Source organism: Anopheles funestus, chromosome 2RL, assembly GCF_943734845.2.
Source record: "Anopheles funestus chromosome 2RL, idAnoFuneDA-416_04, whole genome shotgun sequence".
In the NCBI taxonomy this organism is placed as follows: domain Eukaryota; kingdom Metazoa; phylum Arthropoda; class Insecta; order Diptera; family Culicidae; genus Anopheles; species Anopheles funestus.
The window spans coordinates 1,741,518-1,764,891 of record NC_064598.1 but is presented as its reverse complement, the minus strand read 5'-3'; the positions used below and the strand labels follow the sequence as shown (position 1 = coordinate 1,764,891).

Below are 23,374 nucleotides of genomic sequence, written 5' to 3'. Positions count from 1 at the left end.
TTGTTGCTGCCGCTAACGATAACGATCCCATAGGTTGGCAATCTTTAGGAAGCAATCAATTCCAACAAGTTGATAAGCGCCAAGTACCCCGAACGGCCCTTCGCTGGATGGTTCCCCTGGAGCCAACACCAGCGCCATTCCATTACACTGATTTGATGGATATTGAAATGCGGTGCGTTTTCGGGCGTATCCACCGAACGCCACCATACAACTAGTGGCGTTCGTTCGTCCAGTTTCTGGCACATTTTGGGTGGAACACCCTTGGAAGAAGCGCTCTGCTATCACAATCAATTGTACGATCGCTACGGAAACAAGTAAAGTGCATTTAATTGATAAGCGACATATGACGCGACGGATGATATACATGGGCAGGTTGTCACAGTCCATTGACGGTGAAACATCGACCGTTGAGAGTCACCAGTCGCGTTTTATCCCTCCGTACGGACGAAACCATTTTGGGCCAAGCCCCCGTTTTCAACCACAAACGGTGGTCATTCGATCGGTGCGTGTTCCTCTATCCCTGTGTCCAGGGATACGGTTGGCGAAGGCGTGTGTTTGTTTACCCAATTGATTGAATTTCGATTACCGAAAGGATCGTGTGAGTTTCCGAGTGTGCTTCTTTGTGTTTTCTTCGTCTTTTCGGTGCTCAAGGTGTGTCACAAATCTACAACTCCCTTTCCAAAGGGTTCAAAACCGAACCACCAAACACTTCCCCAAGTGTAATGTGATTATCGATCCCGTTCCGATTCCGACATTCCGACGGTTTTGTGTAGGGTTGCAGGTGTCAAAATTGACCTCGTATCATTAAACTCCACTTCCGGAAGGTGGACCGCTGGGAGGGTGGAACCCAGTGAATGTGATAACAAAAAGCACACCCGCACAGTGGAAAGTTATTGAAAAGCGATTGCATCACCCGAGTCGGGTATTGCACGGGAGTGCAGAATGAAGAACAACGGTACCATGAACTACTTCACCGAATCGTCCGACGAGGATGACGAGGAGACGGTCATGATCAAAAAGTACGTAAAATGAAGAAAACTTTTGCGTTTCCCACGGTATCTCCCCCACCATCTCCCCTTGTAAGGGTAAGAGCTGGAATTGGCGCTTGAAACATGCGCTTAAGCAGAAGCAAAAGAAAACGCAAACACAAAATATGAGCGCGCGAAAAAAAATATGATTCAGTTTTAATAAAAATTGACTCAATTGAATATTCAATAAGAAATTTTCCTAATAATATATTTTTTTCGCCCTCCACTTCGGCATCAGACGATGGGTTGGCGATAAAGTTTGTGGGCACTCCAATCATTTCCTCCCAGCCGGCAGCCACGCGGGAGTGGGTTTTGGTTTCCCCTTCTCGTGATGATGAAAACATCATTACTAAAAGGAGGTACGCCAAAAAAGAAGGAAAAGAAAAAGCTCCAAGAAAATCGAATCCACTAACCGACCGCCGACCGACCGTGAAGCAGTCCCCCCATATCGGACGTCTCCCACAGGAACGCCAAAAATACGGAAGGCCGCCTAAAGCGTGGGCTAAAGAATATGTATTCAGATTTATGGAAATCTGATCATATTTCGTGAAAGCGAGTTTTCCTTCAATTATCCACAGCCGAAAAACGGCGTTGCGCCGTGCGGATGGTGTGCCGTTGGTGGGTGCACGGCCGTGCGGATATTCGCAAAATGACGATGGTGAGATGGTACTCGTTTAATGGAATTATGATGGCGAAGCATCCGCTGTGTGTCGCCCGTAATCAGCGGCCATTACAGCGAAAACGTACGGCCACGGGTCTGCGTTTTAACTGCTGCGCTTTCATCTGAAGTGGTTTTACTGTTTGGAGTGGTGTAAGGGTGGTCCTCTGCCATCCGTTCCTTCCCCTTTTGTGGTGGCCACGCTAAACTTTATGATACGCGACGGGTGATTTACCGTGCAACAAATGTACCGAGAGTTGCTCGAACTTGTTTTACAAAATTATACCACCTCTTGTCGCTGTGGTTCTGGCGAGGCGGCTTGTTTGGCAGGTCCACTCAAAGGTGGATTGTAGGTGAACGTGTGAATGAATTGCTATTACAACACGAAACAATACAGTCATCATTTAAACGAAAGACACACACAAATGCCGTATACTATTTACTCCAATCAATTTCACACAGCTTTAGTCGACAACAGTAGCTCTGTTGTATGATGTTTTCCTTCACAAAACCATCCATAAACAGGGTATAATGGCGCCGACTTTTCAAAGGTATTTTGTGTCCTCACATCAAATGGTTATAAAAATCTCTTCACCAAGGAAAAGCACCTTCGACAACACTTGTCATTTTCCACTGTACGGCAACCTTTAGGCGTACCATACCCATTATCCTTACGTTGAATTCTGATCACATTGTTGTTCCGGCTTACCTTCGTGGAACGTACCTTCCAGTTAGCGAAACAACCATTGCTTTGGCATGCAAGTGTGGCGTGTGCATGTGAACGTTTGCACCAGCTGCGGAATTCTTAAAATCGAATTTCATCCATTCACCCACTACGCAAGCTCCACGCCGGAACGCACAACGAATGAATCACGAAAACAACACGCACCCGTCACCCGTCATACATCAACCGAATTTTGATGTGAAAAACCATCACCGTTAACACGGCCCGGGTACTGTAGAAGCGAAAATTTTTTGAAATGATCCATGCGTCTCCATCCCGACCACCAATGTGTTCCAATGTGAACGCTTCCGCCGCCCCTGTAACGCTCATCCAGATTTTTGACGTTCGCTCATAACATTTTCGGTTCGGAGTTCGGAGCAGAAGAAGCAAAAAGATCCGGGATCCGTTCACCTGAAGGAAACGCCCGGTGCAAGTAAATAAAGCGAATTCCATCCACCGCCCCACCGGAATGGGGGGTAGGCTCACATTGACTGGGTTAGGCTTCTGCTGTTAGTCTCGCCCCAGCAAGGGATCGACCAGCGAAGCCACGGCAATAAAAGTGTGCGGACTTTTGTCCGCTTCAGCACATCAGCTCTAGTCACGGGTAAACAACGTTTCGCTTTTACACGCATTGATTGGAAACATTTTCCAACCCTGTCTGCTCGTATTTCTCGTCCTACTTGCATGAACAATAACCTTATCAATCAATTTGAGTTTTCAATTCGAACCCCGCCTGTTTTCGCCCCGTGATCACTTCACTACGCAGTAAACAAGTGACGGAGTACTTTTTTCCCCTTACCTTAGACGTAGTGCATTAGCGAACCACGTTACTACTTTTCCAGCGGACCAAATGACCCCAACCCAAAATGAAGACGTACAACTGAACTGCGATTTGGGAAGAATTGCTTCCGCCACTAGCGCACGGTTCCATCTAAATCCGGAAGCGTGCATTGCGTAGTCACCACCAGATAAGATCCGCGATACCGCGATTCGATTGATTGGGATTTTCCTTGCATGCCACCCGTTACAACCTTCGGAACGGAATGGTAGCGAACGAGCAATATCCTCCGGAACTATCCGTATATAGAACCATAAATCAATTGGCTCATAAATTTTACCTCGCAGTGCTCCCGCAACAGGACAGAAGATTCGCTTCTCCGACTCCGACTCCGACGCCGACTAATTGTTGCTGCAGTGCGTAGCGATACAGACGGCCTTCCGGTTTGGCATGTTGCCGCCAACCGAGTACGATCACATTGGCGAACGCCATTGTTCCCATTTCTTGTGGCAATCTAGAGCGCTTACGCAACGGTACCACAATCGTGGTGCTTGCGAATCTAGTTGTGTGTTACATGACATTCCGACCGATTCAGGGCGTCTTTGTCGTACTTCACCTTTTGCTGCGGGTTTATTTATTCATCTATTCAGTATCTAGAGCCTGGGGAGGACAATGAAGAGCAAACCAGGGGTTGAAACGCTAACCTGCAAGCCATTAAATTTATCACCACCGATGGAGTCTAATTAAATTGTGTTTGATGTTTTGATTAACAATATCGAGCCCAGCTTGAACGCCTCGCCTGAAAGCATTACCCACCCACCCACCAGTTTGCAGATGGTCGTTAGCCACTACGATACTTACCGCTTCGGTTCGATCGGTTCTCGTTCCAGAGTCCAGCAGGACAACAAACTATGGGACTCGTTCCAGGATCCGCCAGTACCGCAGACATCCGGTTCCGCTGCCAGCCGGGAGTATCTGGTCGTGTTCATCAAAGGGCTGAAGGTGTTTACCTATATCTTCGTGTTTCTCGTTATACTGGCCAGTGCGTGCTTTGCCAAGATGTCCTTCCTGCTGATGGTATCCAACATCAAGGATGGTACCAAGAATCGTTACTGTGACGTCCGGCGTGAGTAAACTTTCAGACCATGCATTTGTGATGTGTCTATTTTCGTTTCGCAAACCTGCACAAGGTGTTGAGCAAGAAGTATTTAACAGTGATAACGACCCTTCTCTAGTACAGGCGAAAGGAGTTCATACGGTGCAAAACACGCAATGTTACATGCTTGTTGATTCACATAACGCGTGACTTATCAATGCGACGTTTACTATCGAATGAAAATATTAATTAAAAGAATACTTTTTTAGAACTACTTTCGTATACACAAGACATTGATTTTTCATTACAGAACCTGACAAACAATTCGAAGCGTATATTCCACGCGAACAACGAGTGGCCTGGATGTGGGCGATTGTGTTCTCCTTCGCCGTTCCCGAGATTGGGACCTTTATCCGGGCGTCACGCATTTGCTTCTTCAAGAACATTCCACGTCCATCCTGGGGACAGTTGCTGATGGTTACGGTGATGGAAAGTTTCCATGTGATTGGATTGGCGATCCTGGCGTTTCTTGTTTACCCGAACCTGGACGTCGTTAAAGCAGCCATGCTGACGAACTGTGTCTGCCTAGTACCGGCCATTGGAGGGCTGCTATCCCGTTCGCCCAAGGAATCCAAGCTGGCGTTCAAATACGTCTTCGATCTGCTTGCTATCAGTGCCCAGCTTACCGGTTACGTTGTGTGGCCACTGCTCAGCAACCAGTTTGAATTGTGGTTCATTCCTGGAGCCATTTTTCTCGTATCGTGCCACTGGTGGGAAAACTACCTTTCTCAGAAAAGTCTTCTGCGTATGTATTGGCACACCACAACAAGTACTTAGCAGTCGCAGCCACTAACAATCTCATCCATTTTTTCTTTTCTCAAATTCCAGGACCAATCGCTTCATTTGCCGCTATACGTGAAAAATTAACCGACTGTCGATACCAAACCTACCTACTGATCGCACCATACAAAATTTTTCTCTTCCTTGGGGCCTGCATTTATCTCTCGGAACAATCGGTATCCGATTTCTTCGGGATGTTCACCAGCGGCTGGGGTAATCATACAATTACAGTACGCGAGGTAATTGAAGCTGCAAACACGGCAGCCACTTGTAAAGATTCGTCCACCGAAATTTGTTCCCCTGTTTCAACGATCATCGCTTCGTCGTGTCGAACAGATCACGCAGCTTGATGAAAAAGCTCCCTCTTGTTGCCTTAAATTTATTGCACCTTTTTTGTGCTTTTATTCGACAAGAACGTGACTACAATGATGCTGACCGGATTAGCGTGATCTGCTCGTCCTTTCACGTCTCTTTTTACACGTTGCAATTGTTTTTTTCCTCCCTTTCCGCGCAAATTACTATTTCTCCGAATCGAAGGATCAGATACGCCATTAGCGTTCAGCACGGAGTGTGTTCAGAGCGCTGGGAGGGATTTTGATCCGCTCCGATAGTATGGCGGTATCATCGCCGGCATCGACGTAACCGCTGCGCCATAAAATCCAGCACCGTGTCAGCGTCACTGTACATTTGTTCGCCGGCTCGTGTCTAACGGTTGAGGCCGTTAGATAAATCGTTAATCCAGCTGTGATGATGATTCTGGCGTTCGTTCCACTTTCAGCGATAACCGCGCGACGGTTGGCGATGGTTGACGATCGATTGGCCGCAGACATCAACGTGGTACACCATATTTCCTATGCTTCTACCATTCGCTTTATGCAGTGCATTTATGATTCTTTTTTTGTTGTCACTTTGCTTTATGCATCACCAAAGAGAAATGGCAACCAAATGCCCTATCTAGCCTGTTAAAGAGCTAACAATTGATAAGACTTTATCATTGCGGTTTACAAAGTAAAGCTTTTTTTTTTCAAAGTTATACTCATCTATCCCGACACCAGAAAAAGGCGTTGGGAAAAATGTTCATTTCATTTTTCTTTACATACCTCTAGCTATCGTTTTGTGTTTCCACAAACTTTACAAAGTGTGTTTTGGCGTGTCTCATGGATTTTAAATCGACATTCAATAATGGTTTACTTTAAGCTATCCATGTCTGCTATGTAACTGATGTCAAATCATTCTCTGTCGTACAAAATAATAGCATTGTTCCTCTGTGTGCCATTGTCATAGGTATGATTAAAGTATCATATTTGCTGGCCAACATGTACGCAACGGAATGCACACACAAAGCATTGTTTATTTTCCAAGTTTGATGAAATGCATGCAGGAATGCATAATAACTGCTGCGTGTTCCTTTTTGGGGGAAAAATAATTCCCCCACTAATGAAACCCTATTTAATTATTACCAATTGGCGTAAACTTTTTTGCCAACTTGTTTGCACTTTACTCCTGAAAAAAAACAAATGCAATCGACCACGTACTGCAGTACAAACAGTGACGAAACGCGACTCGCTGCTACGGATACGTTACCGCATGCTGGAGGGAATTGTACCAAACAGCCTTAAATGTACCATAATTTTACCGTGAAACAAACTTTACTTCAATTTGATGTGCCGCAATTATCTTCTGTTTTCCGCCCGTTTGTAGCATTTTTTTTTCTTGATTTTCGGTTTTGTTTTTTTCATCGAAACAAGTGCACACCATTGCAGAGCGGCAATCACATTAATTGGTTGAACGAGTACTTTACATCCGCAAAGCGGATGAAATCACTCACCGTTCCCATTCCACTGCTGCAGCCTGATTGTACGCAGGCAGACATTGGTGGAACAGATTGAATTAAATTATTTGCACATTGGGAGCTGGAACATCACTCGCACATATTGACTGCGTGAATTTACTTAGAGAAAAAGGGGGGAAATTGTATCCATATGCCACTTTCACTTCAAAGCATCAACGTAGTTCGGTCAGATATGTTTGAAACAAAAAAAAACCCTTAATTTCATACGAACGAACACTAAACGCTATGTGATATAATAATCCCGTGCTGGTTGCACAAAATGGTTTTATTAATTAATTCATATCGTTTAATTGCCTTTAAAATGGACGATCAAACTGCGTACGGTTTGGCGTTGTTTTATATCCTCTCCCTTCCCTTTGCAGATGGAAGCCGTGCTGAACGAAAAGTTTCCTGACCTCTCGTCCATCACGTCCGATCTGGAGGTTCATGAAATTTTCCCCACAAGCAACGCCATCATCTGGACCACCCTCACACACATACTGTGTGCGTACCTGTGTTACATTTTTAGCAAATTTGCATGCAAAATTCAAATCCAAAGTTTCTCGATGGCGTTTCCGATTAACCTAACAGTTCCAGTTTCTGTCACCTTGTTGCTTGTGTTTTGTGGTCTACGAGAAGCGGATGTCTGTGCGTTCGATAACATCTTACCGGATTATATCTTTTTCCGCATGCCACCGATCTACTATCTGTTTGATTACGTGGTGAATGAATTTTCCTGGCTGTGGTTATTGTGGCTGCTATCGCAAACCTGGATCACACGTCATCTTTGGATGGCGAAAAGTGATCGAAACGCTTCGACGGAGAAACTGTTTGTCACACCGATGTATAATAGTCTCCTAATAGACCAAAGCGTTGCCATGAATCGGCGACGAGAGGATCAGGAAGATTTTGTCAAGAAAATTGTAAGTAAAACAAGGGGGAATGTGGAAAGCAATACGGCCAGGCCGTTCTCTCTTTCTTTATGAATAAAAAAGGGGGAATGTGGAATTAAAGTTTCACAGCACAATATTTTTCCCCCCTTTAGGATATGGTGAAAGTGAAAGACACCGAAAAGGCGAACGAAATCGATGCGAAGGCTAGTGAAGGAAAGGACGACCGGATTAAGCCGTACGATCGCATCCCACAGATCTTCATTTGTGCCACCATGTGGCACGAAAACAAGGAGGAATTGATGGAGTTCTTAAAGTCCATCCTTCGACTCGACGAAGATCAGTGCGCACGGCGGATGGCAATGAAGCACATTCAGGCAAACAAGGATGACATCGATCCGGACTATTACGATCTTGAAAGTATGTACAGGGCGCGGGATTCAAGCACTGGTTTCATGCATTTCAACGTACTTCTTTGCTTTGCAGCTCATATTTTCTTCGACGATGCCTTCGTCAATGACAAATCCAAGTGCGAGAGTGCCGATGCTTCTCCACTAAACTCTTACGTGAAAACACTTATCAACCACATAGAAGAGGCGGCTTTGGAGGTGTACAAAACCAAGATGCGTGTGTATCCACCCACCAAAATAGTGACACCTTACGGTGGTCGCCTTATCTGGACACTGCCCGGGCGGACGAAAATGATTGCACATCTGAAGGACAAGAACAAGATACGACATAAGAAACGCTGGTCGCAGGTCATGTACATGTACTACCTGCTCGGTTATCGGATCATGCAGCTAAACACATCTCCGGAGCGAAAGATGGTCATCGCACAAAACACATACCTGTTGGCCCTTGACGGGGACATTGATTTTCAGCCGAATGCCGTCTCGCTGCTGGTCGGTCGTATGAAGGTTGATCCTGATCTTGGTGCGGCATGTGGACGCATCCATCCGGTCGGTACGGGACCAATGGTATGGTATCAAATCTTCGAATATGCCATTGGTCATTGGCTGCAGAAGGCTACGGAACACGTGATCGGTTGCGTGCTGTGTTCTCCCGGCTGTTTCTCGCTCTTCCGCGGTCGGGCACTGATGGAAAACTCGGTCATGAAGAAGTACACCACCAAGTCGGATCAGGCACGACACTACGTACAGTACGATCAGGGCGAAGATCGATGGTTGTGTACGCTGCTGTTGAAACAAAAGTTCCGCGTCGAGTATTCGGCCGCCTCCGACGCCTACACTCATGCCCCGGAAGGATTCAACGAGTTCTACAATCAGCGCCGTCGCTGGGTTCCCTCAACAATAGCCAACATTTTCGATCTGCTGGCCGATGCGAGTCGTGTCGTTAAGACCAATAACAGCATTTCGATGCCGTACATTGTTTACCAATGCATGCTCATGTTCGGTACGATCCTCGGCCCGGGCACGATCTTCCTTATGATGGTGGGAGCGCTAGTTGCCGTGTTTCGTATCGACATCTGGACCTCGTTCCTATGGAATGGCGTTCCACTCGCCGGGTTTATGGCCATCTGTTACTGGATGAAGCAAAAGTACCAACTGATTGCGGCCTTCTTCATATCGGCCATTTACTCGCTCGTCATGATGGCCGTGCTCGTCGGTATCATCGTGCAGGTGATGGAGGACGGTATACTTGCACCATCTTCAGTGTTTTTCCTTGCCGTTGCACTTCAAATCGTTATCACCGGGCTGCTTCATCCGCAAGAAATGGAAGCTTTGCCGGCGGGACTCGTCTACTACATTACTATTCCTTCCATGTACATGTTGCTCGTCATCTACTCCGTGTTCAACATGAACGACGTTTCCTGGGGAACTCGCGAGAATCCCGTGGACGCTGCCAAGAAGGCACCACCACCGACAGCCGCACCGCCGGGGAAGATGCAGAAAATTCTTGGCTATCTCCGATCGCCCGATAAGGAGGAGAATGGTTCAATTGATATCTCCATCAATGGACTGTTTCGCTGTTTGCTCTGCACGCACCCAAAGGCCAGTGCCGAAAAAGAGCAGATCGCTCAAATTGCTGCATCTCTCAGTGAAATAAGTGTGAAAATGAAGGCACTGGAAATGTAAGTACCAAACCGTAACCATGTTCTGCGCCACCCTATCCATCCATCCATGGCCTTGCAATTCGTCAATCCACATTCGCTGATGGTTCCCTCGGGAAAATGAGTTTCAATCGAATTAAAATACAATTTATATTCCGTTTTCACATTCCTCCAAGGCGTGTGATGGGCCCACATTATGCTCATAACGTTACACACTTTTTCCTTTCGTACATCGAATGCTGAATAAGGGACTAAGAGGCTCTGCATATTTGCATTTATTTACTGTCACCCTTGTAAAAACATGAAGCGGAATGAAAAAACGCTCAGAATGTTTACACAATCGTTGTCTCGGAAAAAATTCCTCCCAACATATCCCCGTACGAGAGCCATACCGGCGACGATGGCTGCCTGATGTCTGTCGTTGCATTACACTGCACGCTTATTTGTCACCCCTAACGACCGCTTCCAACCTTGCGCTTCCGACATCACGCAACATGGTATAAGCCCTTCAGGAGTTTACCCTCCAGCACTGGAATCAGGAGGAAAAAATGCTGCTCGCTGATGATTTTCCTGGCTCGCGTTTACAATTTTGCACATAATTTTAAGTAGTTTTCTACCCAAAAACCATCACGCTCCCTCCGATCACCCGCTAACACTGCGCTAATAACATCTACGACATGCCCATGCACATCCACCAGGCCACAGGTACGGAAAGGACGAACCCTCTAAATGCAATTCCCGTGTCGTCGCGCATCACTAAACACGGCGCACGGTCGTTGCCGTTGCGTTTATCACCCACCGGATATCCTTCCTGGTTCGTGCCTTCCTTTCGTCCTGTGCTGCGTCCTTTGGCTTACCCAATATTTTTACAGCCCGACCGCTGGAACTGGTGTTGCCATTTTCATTCACTCCGAGTACGACTATCATCCAGCGTAACGTGCTTCCTATTGCTTCGCTAAGTCTTTAAAATCTTCACCCTTGGTTTTCTCGTGCAAATGCGAACCCCCGGTCGACGCTTGTACATGATCCTATACATCCGCACTCTATCCCCGAAACTGGGGACGTGCGACCGGAGGAAGCATTTGCTATCAAGCAGAAAGCGAATCTTACCTTATGCTTCCCGGAGCGCATCAGCAGGATTCCCAGCGTACGATTTTCCGCTTCTTTTAACTCCTCGCGGTGTTTTTTGTCGCTACTCTCTCCTTTCGTCGGTTCTCGCACCATTTTTACACTCAACTCACTCACCGACGGGGATCCGTATTTATTTTCTCAGGAAATTAACCGGCAACGTCAGCGTAATGAGATCAGACGATGAAGATGATGACATCGGCAGTCTCGATATGCATCGTCCGGAAGGTAGCCGCGGCCCGTCCTCGCCTTCCTCAACCTCCGGCGCTACGTCACCGATCCAGACGGTGAAAAATGATTCGCTGGAAGAGGTAAGCTTTGACTGCGGGACATATGAACACTCGAAGACACACACCACACAACGATGATTGTTTGCTGATGATCTTGTTTTTTTTTTCTTCCTCACGCTTGCCTCCTTCATTCACTCGCGAACCAGCCTGAGAAGCAGATTAACTATCTTCCGGATTGGTTGTACGATGTGGACCTGAAAAATGGTGATACTGAAACGATATCTGCCTCGGAAGAACTGTTCTGGATTGAGCTAATCGAGAAGTATCTCAAACCACTCGATCTGTCGGAGAAACAGAAGGAGGAGATGAAGTCACAGCTGAAGGGCTTGCGCGATCTGGCCGTGTTTGCCTTTGTGATGGCTAACGCACTCTTTGTGCTGGTCATCTTTCTGCTACAGTTGAAAAAACAAGAGCTACACGTCGAGTGGTGGTTCAACGTAAAGAACAAGATCAGCTTTGACGAGAGCACCGTTGAGATTATGATTCGCCGTGAGTACCTCGAGCTCGAACCGATCGGTCTGGTGTTTGTGCTGTTCTTCGGTTTGATCCTCATCATCCAGTTTATCGCGATGTTGATGCATCGTTTCGGAACGATCTCGCAGATCCTTGCTTCGACCGAGCTGAATTGGTATTGCTCGAAGAAGGCAAAGGACATGTCGCTCGATGCGGAACTGCGCGAGAATGCGGTCGAGATTGCACGCCGTCTGCAACGTCCCAAACCACAATGGGATGAGGAAGATCTGGAAGACGAACAGAAAGCTATTGGACGACGCGATACGATCCATCGCATACTGTACCAGCACAAGAACAAACAGGATTGGAGTAATCTGGAAGCGAACTTCAAGCGCAACTACTACAAGGAGGGTGAACTGGACTTGGGCCACCGACTCACACTTAGCCGCAAAACGCTCAACGTACTCGATACGCGCCGCAAATCGATGGCCGAACAGCGTAAGATCCGAAAATCGATCATCCGAGGCCAGAACCCGTACGACTCGGGTGGAGATCTTTGGTATCCGGACGAACCACCAAATCAGCAGAATTCTCCCGGATCTCGATCGTACAGCGAAGGAGATGGTGGAGGCAATCGGAAGCGTAGCAGTACCAACCGTGGAGGTCGCCAGCCGTCCAACAACGGTCTCGGTGCCGGAGGTCGTACCAACTTTGCGTACCAAGTTGATGACGATTTCGACGATAACTTCTCCGATGATGACACGCGCGAAGGCATGCAATACCGCCGACCGACGGTGGAACTAGAGATGGCCGAACGGGCAAACCGACCACCAAAGAATCGAAAGAGCCGTGTTGCCTTCGCCTAAACATAGTTGCTTACTTTAACCGGGCAAAACTTGCAATAGGGGGAAAAAGGTAAAAGACACCGAAAGTAACAAATTACTGCTCATGAGGTTCCTGTTGAGTTGACGCAAACTTCCGACACTGCAGTGGATGCGGTTAAGATGGTGCCCCCTTAACTCCGAGATTCTAGCGCCAGTGAAACGAGTCAACAAACGAAGAACAAAAACGTCCCAACGAAAAATGTTGGGAGGAGAGTGCCGGGCGAGGAGAAACTATCCACCCAAAACGAAACTTTCTTCGGTGCAAGATGAGCTTTACCGAGCGACAACAAAACAACACAACACAAAAAACCGGTGGATATTTCGCTACTCGACGAGAAATGATGAAGGAACCGGAAGATTATAGCTCAACACGAGTGGAACGAGCTTTCGGTTAAGAGTGCCAAACCAGAAGCGTTGAGCAGTTTCTCATTTTCACAAACTATTTGACTGCAGGCCAGCGAAGACTAGCAGTACCAGCACATACATACCACACCCACGAAGCGTTACAACGACCTCCTAGCTATCGTTTACCCCACTCTCGGAACGATTTTTCACTGTACGATCTAAGGAAGGAAATTTAATCACTTCTACAAATGATTATCATAATAAACTTTGCTTCTAGTGCAACTGGGTGAAATTATGCTTTGTCGGCACACGGCGAACGGTGGGACCTGGGTTTTTGGGCGGAACACGGGGCGGTTGTTTCTGTTGTCGGTGCTTTTTTGTTCGACTCAAACTTACCCATCACTGACTTTTGGAGCAAAATGTTACCAACCCTCCCGGCACCCGGAAGGAAGTTTGCCGACTTTACCGACGGAATCACTCGTTCGTGGTAAAGTAATTCCCTCCTGCCGTTACTGATAACCAACGCTTTCTTTTGCTCAGCCAACTGGTAACCTCGGCGAGTCAACGAGAGGTCCCTGGCTCGTAAGCTCGTAAGTTTAGTTTCGGACAAAAAATAAATCAAACTTCATACCCGTAGCACAGTTTTATCACAACTCATTCTTTCTTGCCCCTTCGCTCAACAGTTCGGACTTGCTCGGACCGACGTAACCGACCAGCGCACCACATTCAAAGCAACTCGTGTTGATTTATTAGAATAGCTCGCTTACTTGTGGCTACTATTTTCTTATCGCTTCCACTACCGGTACGTTATGTTTACATCAACAACAGTGAAGAAACATTCGGAATCATTGCAAACTGGTGAAGTTTGCACAATTCTGCAACCCACGGGTGGATGGATGATTGCGGTTCTGCAAACAACATATGCGTTTTCTACTCCCCCAAATGCCACCAGACGACAGTTCCGGGTCCGGTCCATGGCAAACAAACGACTCGTGACCGTCCCTGTCCATCAATCAATTGCTTCTCACATCGCTTCACTTCAATTCGATTTGGCATGAACGGACGCGATATTTTATGACACCGATTATGATTTTATTGCACAAAATGGCACTCCCTTCCCCGCCCTTACCCAACCCGCAGTCCTGACTAGGGTCACTTTTTGGGGAAAGCATTTCGTGCTAAATTCTTTCCCCCACACGAAGAATGTGAAATCAGTCCATTTAGTTCCACTTAATGTGACAATGTCCATTTTTCCACTCACTTGGTTCCATTTTGATTTCGACTGAAAGAATTCCATCCATACCGACGGGCTTCACGACGGTTTGCAAGTAAAGTGGAAAGTACAAAAGCGGCACAGATTTGACAACTATGTCCATTACTATCCCTTTTTCATGGCTCGTCGATTATACTACATAGACGTAGGTGTAAAGTGGGCAGGGTAAACTATTGGGTCAAATTATGGTTTGGGATTTTATTTTTTTTGTTTTGTTTTCAGGAACAATTCATTTCAATATTCATTCACGTACAGTCCTCGTGTGCGAAAACGGGAATATTTTTTGAACTACTATTTTACACAACACACTACTGCCAAAGTTATCACCCGGTTTTTTTGTGCTGTTCGCTTAACAGATATGCAATATATGTTTGAATAATGATCAAACGAATTTTTCCACCTCGTTTACACCCAATAGTACGACCAGAATGCAGTAATTAAAATACTATTTCCTACAGACATCAAAATACCACAAAAGCCACATGCGCCACATGATGATAGGGAGCGGGAAAGAAAAAAATGGCATTGTTCACTACAACCTGTCGACGAAATGTTCCCGCACACCCGCTCGATCTTTTGTCTGCACTCGATCAATTTATTCCATACGATACAAACGTGAAGCTAGCAATGGAAATACACACTATTCCACAATAATGTATGCTGCTTTATGTTTCCAACCGTAATATTCACGATTTTACCTACACAAACCCCAAACCTAAACACACCGATTCTCATAATCATCGAACGTGGCGATAAAAATACGCTTGTTACGGCATGGACGGTGATCGTACCGGTGTAAAATTATTTTATTTTCCCATTGAACATTTTCCACTCCAAAGCCTATCTGTAATAAAATCCGTTTCAAAGTGATTTTTTTTCTCTTCTCACTTTCCGTCCCTTTTTGTCCAATTTCACTGGTTAATGTTTCCACTACCTCAGTAGTAAAATATCAAACGTAATAACGATGCTCGTTTAATGAAACTGTTAAAAATGCCCAACATTTCCGTACCGCCGCCGTCGTCCTAATGCCCATCCGTGAAACATAATTGTCGCACAAACGATATGCAACAGCTGAATGTGGACGCAATTGAGCTGCGACCGGTTGGTCCTTTTTCAGTTAAAAATGTCAACGAAGTATATTTAAATAGAAAAAACGTTGCAAAGCCTAATCAACTGAGTCATGATAAACGCGGCTCCTACAACAAGCTGCTCGGCTGTTAGTAGATGACACACTTTCTCACACGAAACTGGGTCAATATACAGTTCCCTTCAGATTATCCTTTCATTCACCAATAGTAACTTTGGAACTTTTCGAGTTCGAACCATAACGTCGAGTTTCTGACTTCTTTAATGGCTTATCCCTGGCTGCTGTCACAGAACCACTTCCCAGTATCCGCATAAGCCGCTGACTGTATGTCATATAAGTCCGTTATGTGTCGTGGAATACGATTGTTTGGATTTATATTTCCTCGATTGGAAAGTTTGTTCAACGCAATACCCTGTCGTGTCGTTCTTTGACAGGGACACCCTTTACGTCCTTCTTTTCGTACAGCGCACAAAGACGTACGATAAAATACGGAAGTGTAAAATCAATGAACCCTACAATCTACAAAAGATTTCATGCACTGGCATTCCTTACCATTCTATCTCCCAACAATAAGCATATCGAAATGCAAATGCAGCAGCAATAGGACAATGAAAAGCACCATACGACACAAACCTTTATCGGTAACTTTTCTGCCTTTCGGATACCCCAGAGTGAAGGGAACGGAAGTGTTCGTTACTTTGGAAAACAAAAATACAGCAAAACGGATAAACCCATTATTGCAGCAAGGGTGCTTGGAGTGGTGGCTTGGACTGTGCACCGCAGAATTAGAGCTTACTCCAACGGCTCGGCTACCAGAGTGTGTCTCACGAAACCTTCAAGCTCTCGATCCAAAACAAACCAGTAATGAAAATCGATAGTAATGAAAAAAGTTTTCCTATGATTTTCCACACCATCACGCGTATCGTCTTCCGCTGTCCGATTTCGCTAGCTTCGATCTCATTGTCAACGGAATCGTTAAAATTTTCATTCCTTCTAGGACACTCCTCCAGGTCCAGGAACTCCATCCACATCCAAAAAGGGAACGCCTTTGAGAAGTATAACGCTCATAACCGGCCAACGACGAATACAAAGTTTTACAACTCTTTCCTCCGCTCGATCCGCTTTTTTATCCTTGTTTTGTTTCTTGTTATACGTTCTCTATCACACTTTTGAAGCGGACTATTGTAATGGCACGTGGAGTGCGATGAGAGTGGACGGGAAGTTTGGAGAACCTCCCGACTTCAGCTCCCATCATAACAATTTCAGTTTAAGCTTTTTTTTGCGTTACAACAGAACAAAAAAATAATACGCCATCAAAGTGCCAAAGAGAGCTTTACGGAAGGGATAGGAGCTCCTACCGAAACCCAGTTACTTCCGGTTTGAATATCGTAAAAATACAAACTCTTCTACCACAGACGGCTTACACACACACTTCCTATTTTTCTTCCAGCAATCAAACGCTTAAGCACTTCCCAAATCGAGATCGATCGACAACTTTTCCACTTCGTCTACACGCTTGCAAGCCCCCGCGCAAGGGCATCGGCGGTGGCACATGGGATGCGTGAAATATCGAACTGTGCAAAACTTTTACAATCATCATACACACGGACGCGACCCTTTTCGGAAGTGAAACTCACGCCACGCCGGAACAGCTCCACCAAACACGAACTCTTTCAAAAGCTGAGTTTGGGAACAATTACGGTGGATTCTCGGTTTGATTTTATCAATCGTATTAAACAAATCGCTTCCTTTTGTATTGGGTAATGGTTGACTCAACTTTGTCACAGGCAAAAGCGAATCTAATTTGCAATGTCCTATAAAAAGCAAAAGAATGGCTTCACATTCATTAACATTCTGGTGAAAAGTAAAACCTGTCTGTTGTACGATGATTTCAATAGTGTGCAGCCAATTTAGACTTTACCAGATTAGGTCATTCGAATTGCATCGGACAAGCGAAGTCGTAAAGAATGGTAAAATTTGCCGCATGGAAAGATGAGATGTGGTAGGTTGAAATAGAAATGGAATTCCGGTGTTTAAGGAGTTAGTTTCTACCTAAATAACATCATCCTAGCACCTTGCAAATCTTTTCCTCTTCTAATGCTTTTTTTCTAGTATTGGCGCTCATGTAGCCCATGTAATGAATTACATAAACGTCCTATTGATGTGCAAGGTGAGTACGAAAGAGATAGTGAGTTGAAACGTTGTATTGAACGAGTTTCGTTCACTAACCACGAGGAGTTTTAGCGACTCTTTTTTCACCTACTCACTCATGAGTGTAAGCATGTAGCCGTGGTGAGTCGAGTTCTTTTTTATTTAAAACATTATTTGAGTGAAAAGAAACTTATTGCAATCAATTCGCATCAAAATAAATCAATTTTTAAAATTTTGCTAAATTTCCCAAAAAAAAACCAAGGCTAACCCCTTAGGAAATTTTCGGGTTTTCAGAATTTTTTTTTATTTTTTCTTATTTTTCATGCTTTCTTCTATTTAAAGCATTATTTGAGTGAAAAGAAACTTATTGCAACCAATTCGCATCAAAATAAATCAATTTTTAAAATTTTGCTAAGTTTCCCCAAAAAAAACCAAGGCTAACCCCTTAGGAAATTTTCAAATTTTTAGATTTTTTTTATTTTTTTCTTATTTTTTATGCTTTCTTCTATTTAAAGCATTATTTGAGTGAAAAGAAACTTATTGCAACCAATTCGCATCAAAATAAATCAATTTTTAAAAATTTGCCAAATTTCCCAAAAAAAAACCAAGGCTAACCCCTTAGGAAATTTTTGAGTTTTTAGAAGTTTTTTATTTTTTTCTTATTATTTATGCTTTCTTCTATTTAAAGCATTATTTGAGTGAAAAGAAACTTATTGCAACCAATTCGCAACAAAATAAATCAATTTTTAAAATTTTGCTAAATTTCCCCAAAAAAAACCAAGGCTAACCCCTTAGGAAATTTTCGAGTTTTCAGATTTTTTTTTTTTCTTATTTTTCATGCTTTCTTCTATTTAAAGCATTATTTGAGTGAAAAGAAACTTATTGCAACCAATTCGCATCAAAATAAATCAATTTTTAAAATTTTGCTAAATTTCCCAAAAAAAACCAAGGCTAACCCCTTAGGAAATTTTCGGGTTTTTAGATTTTTTTTATTTTTTTCTTATTATTCATGCTTTCTTCTATTTAAAGCATTATTTGAGTGAAAAAAAACTTATTGCAACCAATTCGCATCAAAATTAATCAATTTTTAAAATTTTGCTAAATTTCCCAAAAAAAAACAAGGCTAACCCCTTAGGAAATTTTCGGGTTTTTAGATTTTTTTTATTTTTTTCTTATTATTCATGCTTTCTTCTATTTAAAGCATTATTTGAGTGAAAAAAAACTTATTGCAACCAATTCGCATCAAAATTAATCAATTTTTAAAATTTTGCTAAATTTCCCAAAAAAAAACAAGGCTAACCCCTTAGGAAATTTTCGAGTTTTTAGAATTTTTTTATTTTTTTCTTATTATTCATGCTTTCTTCCATTTAAAGCATTATTTGAGTGAAAAGAAACTTATTACAACCAATTCGCATCAAAATAAATCAATTTTTAAAATTTTGCTAAATTTCCCAAAAAAAACAAGGCTAACCCCTTAGGAAATTTTCGAGTTTTTAGAATTTTTTTATTTTTTTCTTATTATTCATGCTTTCTTCCATTTAAAGCATTATTTGAGTGAAAAGAAACTTATTGCAACCAATTCGCATCAAAATAAATCAATTTTTAAAATTTTGCTAAATTTCCCAAAAAAAACCAAGGCTAACCCCTTAGGAAATTTTCGAGTGTTTAGAATTTTTTTATTTTTTTCTTATTATTCATGCTTTCTTCTATTTAAAGCATTATTTGAGTGAAAAGAAACTTATTGCAACCAATTCGCATCAAAATAAATCAACTTTTAAAATTTTGCTAAATTTCCCAAAAAAAACCAAGGCTAACCCCTTAGGAAATTTTCGAGTTTTTAGAATTTTTTTATTTTTTTCTTATTATTCATGCTTTCTTCTATTTAAAACATTATATGAGTGAAAAGAAACTTATTGCAACCAATTCGCATCAAAATAAATCAATTTTTAAAATTTTGCTAAATTTCCCAAAAAAAACCAAGGCTAACCCCTTAGGAAATTTTCGAGTTTTTAGAATTTTTTTATTTTTTTCTTATTATTCATGCTTTCTTCTATTTAAAGCATTATTTGAGTGAAAAGAAACTTATTGCAACCAATTCGCATCAAAATAAATCAATTTTTAAAATTTTGCTAAATTTCCCAAAAAAAACCAAGGCTAACCCCTTAGGAAATTTTCGGGTTTTTAGATTTTTTTTATTTTTTTCTTATTATTCATGCTTTCTTCTATTTAAAGCATTATTTGAGTGAAAAAAAACTTATTGCAACCAATTCGCATCAAAATTAATCAATTTTTAAAATTTTGCTAAATTTCCCAAAAAAAAACAAGGCTAACCCCTTAGGAAATTTTCGAGTTTTTAGAATTTTTTTATTTTTTTCTTATTATTCATGCTTTCTTCCATTTAAAGCATTATTTGAGTGAAAAGAAACTTATTACAACCAATTCGCATCAAAATAAATCAATTTTTAAAATTTTGCTAAATTTCCCAAAAAAAACCAAGGCTAACCCCTTAGGAAATTTTCGAGTGTTTAGAATTTTTTTATTTTTTTCTTATTATTCATTCTTTCTTCTATTTAAAGCATTATTTGAGTGAAAAGAAACTTATTGCAACCAATTCGCATCAAAATAAATCAACTTTTAAAATTTTGCTAAATTTCCCAAAAAAAACCAAGGCTAACCCCTTAGGAAATTTTCGAGTTTTTAGAATTTTTTTATTTTTTTCTTATTATTCATGCTTTCTTCTATTTAAAACATTATATGAGTGAAAAGAAACTTATTGCAACCAATTCGCATCAAAATAAATCAATTTTTAAAATTTTGCTAAATTTCCCAAAAAAAACCAAGGCTAACCCCTTAGGAAATTTTCGAGTTTTTAGAATTTTTTTATTTTTTTCTTATTATTCATGCTTTCTTCTATTTAAAGCATTATTTGAGTGAAAAGAAACTTATTGCAACCAATTCGCATCAAAATAAATCAATTTTTAAAATTTTGCTAAATTTCCCCAAAACAAACCAAGGCTAACCCCTTAGGAAATTTTCGGGTTTTCAGAATTTTTTTATTTTTTTCTTATTATTCATGCTTTCTTCTATTTAAAGCATTATTTGAGTGAAAAGAAACTTATTGCAACCAATTCGCATCAAAATAAATCAATTTTTAAAATTTTGCTAAATTTCCCCAAAAAAAACCAAGGCTAACCCCTTAGGAAATTTTCGAGTTTTCAGAATTTTTTTATTTTTTTCTTATTTTTCATGCTTTCTTCTATTTAAAGCATTATTTGAGTGAAAAGAAACTTATTGCAACCAATTCGCATCAAAATAAATCAATTTTTAAAATTTTGCTAAATTTCCCAAAAAAAACCAAGGCTAACCCCTTAGGAAATTTTCGAGTTTTTAGAATTTTTTTATTTTTTTCTTATTATTCATGCTTTCTTCTATTTAAAGCATTATTTGAGTGAAAAGAAACTTATTGCAACCAATTCGCATCAAAATAAATCAATTTTTAAAATTTTGCTAAATTTCCCCAAAACAAACCAAGGCTAACCCCTTAGGAAATTTTCGAGTTTTCAGAATTTTTTTATTTTTTTCTTATTTTTCATGCTTTCTTCTATTTAAAGCATTATTTGAGTGAAAAGAAACTTATTGCAACCAATTCGCATCAAAATAAATCAATTTTTAAAATTTTGCTAAATTTCCCAAAAAAAACCAAGGCTAACCCCTTAGGAAATTTTCGAGTTTTTAGAATTTTTTTATTTTTTTCTTATTATTCATGCTTTCTTCTATTTAAAGCATTATTTGAGTGAAAAGAAACTTATTGCAACCAATTCGCATCAAAATAAATCAATTTTTAAAATTTTGCTAAATTTCCCCAAAAAAAACCAAGGCTAACCCCTTAGGAAATTTTCGGGTTTTTAGAATTTTTTTTAATTTTTTTCTTATTTTTCTTGCTTATTTCTAGTTAAAGCATTATTTGAGTGAAAAGAAACTTATTGCAACCAATTCGCATCAAAATAAATCAATTTTTAAAATTTTGCTAAATTTCCCAAAAAAAGGTAAAGCTATAGCCTTAGGAAATTTGCAATTTTTTTTAAAAAAAATTAATAATCATTAAATCAATTGTCAATAAATCTTCCTAAGGCCTTACAAGATTTATGTTAGGTGTTTATTATGACTCCGAAATGAGTCGTTAAATGAGCGGACTCTTTATAACGACTCATTCACTCTGAGTTAATTCACTAAAAAGCGTTGTTTTTCTCATTTCTACTACAAACCCACATCAGATATCTTGATCATTACTAGTTAGACACTTAAAGCTGATAAACGTATCACTCGTGATGCAATTTGCAGATTTCCGACTGCTCCAAAACTCTGTCAGTGAGCATTTCATCACACCCACCGCGGGGAACGTTTTGTGCTCATTGAATAAGTGAGAGCAAAACATTAAATACTTTACGGGAAGAGAGATCATATCTAGCTAAACACCAACAAAAGAAGACAAAAATACTACCCACAAAACCCACCACACCAAACTGTGACCGATGTCGGACTCGCCTGCAAAGTGAAAAGGACACGCTAGCGATGGCTGACGTACTTTTAAATTAGTTCGCATCATGCAGACTGCGTCTAGGCCATCTCACCATCCAACTGCTCACAGCGAATTGCGAATGACGTCGCTGGAACAGCATGAAGACACCATTTTCCGTTTTTTGGGTTATGTTGCTTTGCGCCACATTTTGGAACCTCACTCACTCACTCACTCTCCCATTTGCACTCGGTTGAGCCCGTTTCACCATTTCCAGCGTGGGGTTCGTTGTGCGCTACGGTCGATCCTCCGCACCGTGGTCAACGGTTGCTAGTAAATGACGGCACTGATGAGTGCTGCATAAAATTGCATCCTATCATAGCACTCTGGCGCGATGTAAGCCTCCGCACCCCGTGAATGCAAAACTTCTTTTGTTTAGTGCAAAAATAATGACAAAAAAAGCTCCCGATAGCACAAAGTGCTTCTCCTTCCCTTGGTGGCATGCACCGTAGCACCGTAGGAGAGCGCTTAGAGGGTAATATAATTTGCTCTGGCGCTTCCGCTGGAGCATCGGGCCACATTTTATTCTTCCTTTCGTCTAGATCACAATGCCAGCGTATTTGGTGGTCAAATACCACGATACGCTCCGGGACGAAATATAATGCACAGATGCGAAATAGAATTTCCAACTCGTCGATCTTTCAGTATTTAGTCTCAGGTTGCCGTGGAAATTGTTGTGAAGCTTGAGGTGAATGTGCAAAGATAGCTCCTTGGTTAAATAAGTACGAATTTCGCAATTCATCCTACCTACTGTCCTTGGGGTTTATTTGAGCACACGGCGAACCATCGCTGGTAGAGTAAAGAAAACAACACCCCCAGTAATAATGAGGTGCAGCTGCATCTCAATCTGTCCTAACCAAACCGAATGCGTAAGTCCATTTACTATTTAAACACCATGTTTACACAAGAACCACAATAGTGGTATAAACCGACAGTTTGCTGGTTTCGTCAAGTTTCAGCAACTGTCGTATTGTGAGTGCCGGTGGCACTCAGTGGGCACTCAGAGAAAAGGTTATAAAAGGGAAAACAAATAAACAAAATCCCTCTTCTTCGCTTAAAAATCCCGCCCGGTAACTATTAGAAAGAAAATTCAGCATCCGAATTCCGCAAGTTTGTTCATGGTGCCGTGACCAGGATACGCCGAATTGCTGGTTATTAATTTGCGGATTCTCGCGACCTGTTTTTTCCTACGCATAACGCAAATTTTATCGCGACACAACACTCCCGTTTTTTCGTTACCGCTGACGAAGCTATTTCCATCGTGTCTGATC

At 42.0% G+C, this 23,374-nt stretch overlaps 1 protein-coding gene across 1 annotated transcript; it reads left to right on the top strand.

Moving 5' to 3' along the window:
• Window positions 1-227: 227 nt before the first annotated feature.
• LOC125760704 (chitin synthase chs-2-like) lies at window positions 228-13,298 on the top strand. The gene is made up of 10 exons (XM_049421087.1): window positions 228-598; window positions 685-1,019; window positions 4,079-4,314; window positions 4,595-5,089; window positions 5,173-5,363; window positions 7,339-7,878; window positions 8,001-8,265; window positions 8,332-9,937; window positions 11,190-11,355; window positions 11,481-13,298. Exons 2-10 carry the CDS (start codon window positions 943-945, stop codon window positions 12,651-12,653), a joined length of 4,749 nt encoding a protein of 1,582 aa, XP_049277044.1. The 5' UTR covers window positions 228-598; window positions 685-942; the 3' UTR covers window positions 12,654-13,298.
• Window positions 13,299-23,374: the final 10,076 nt, after the last annotated feature.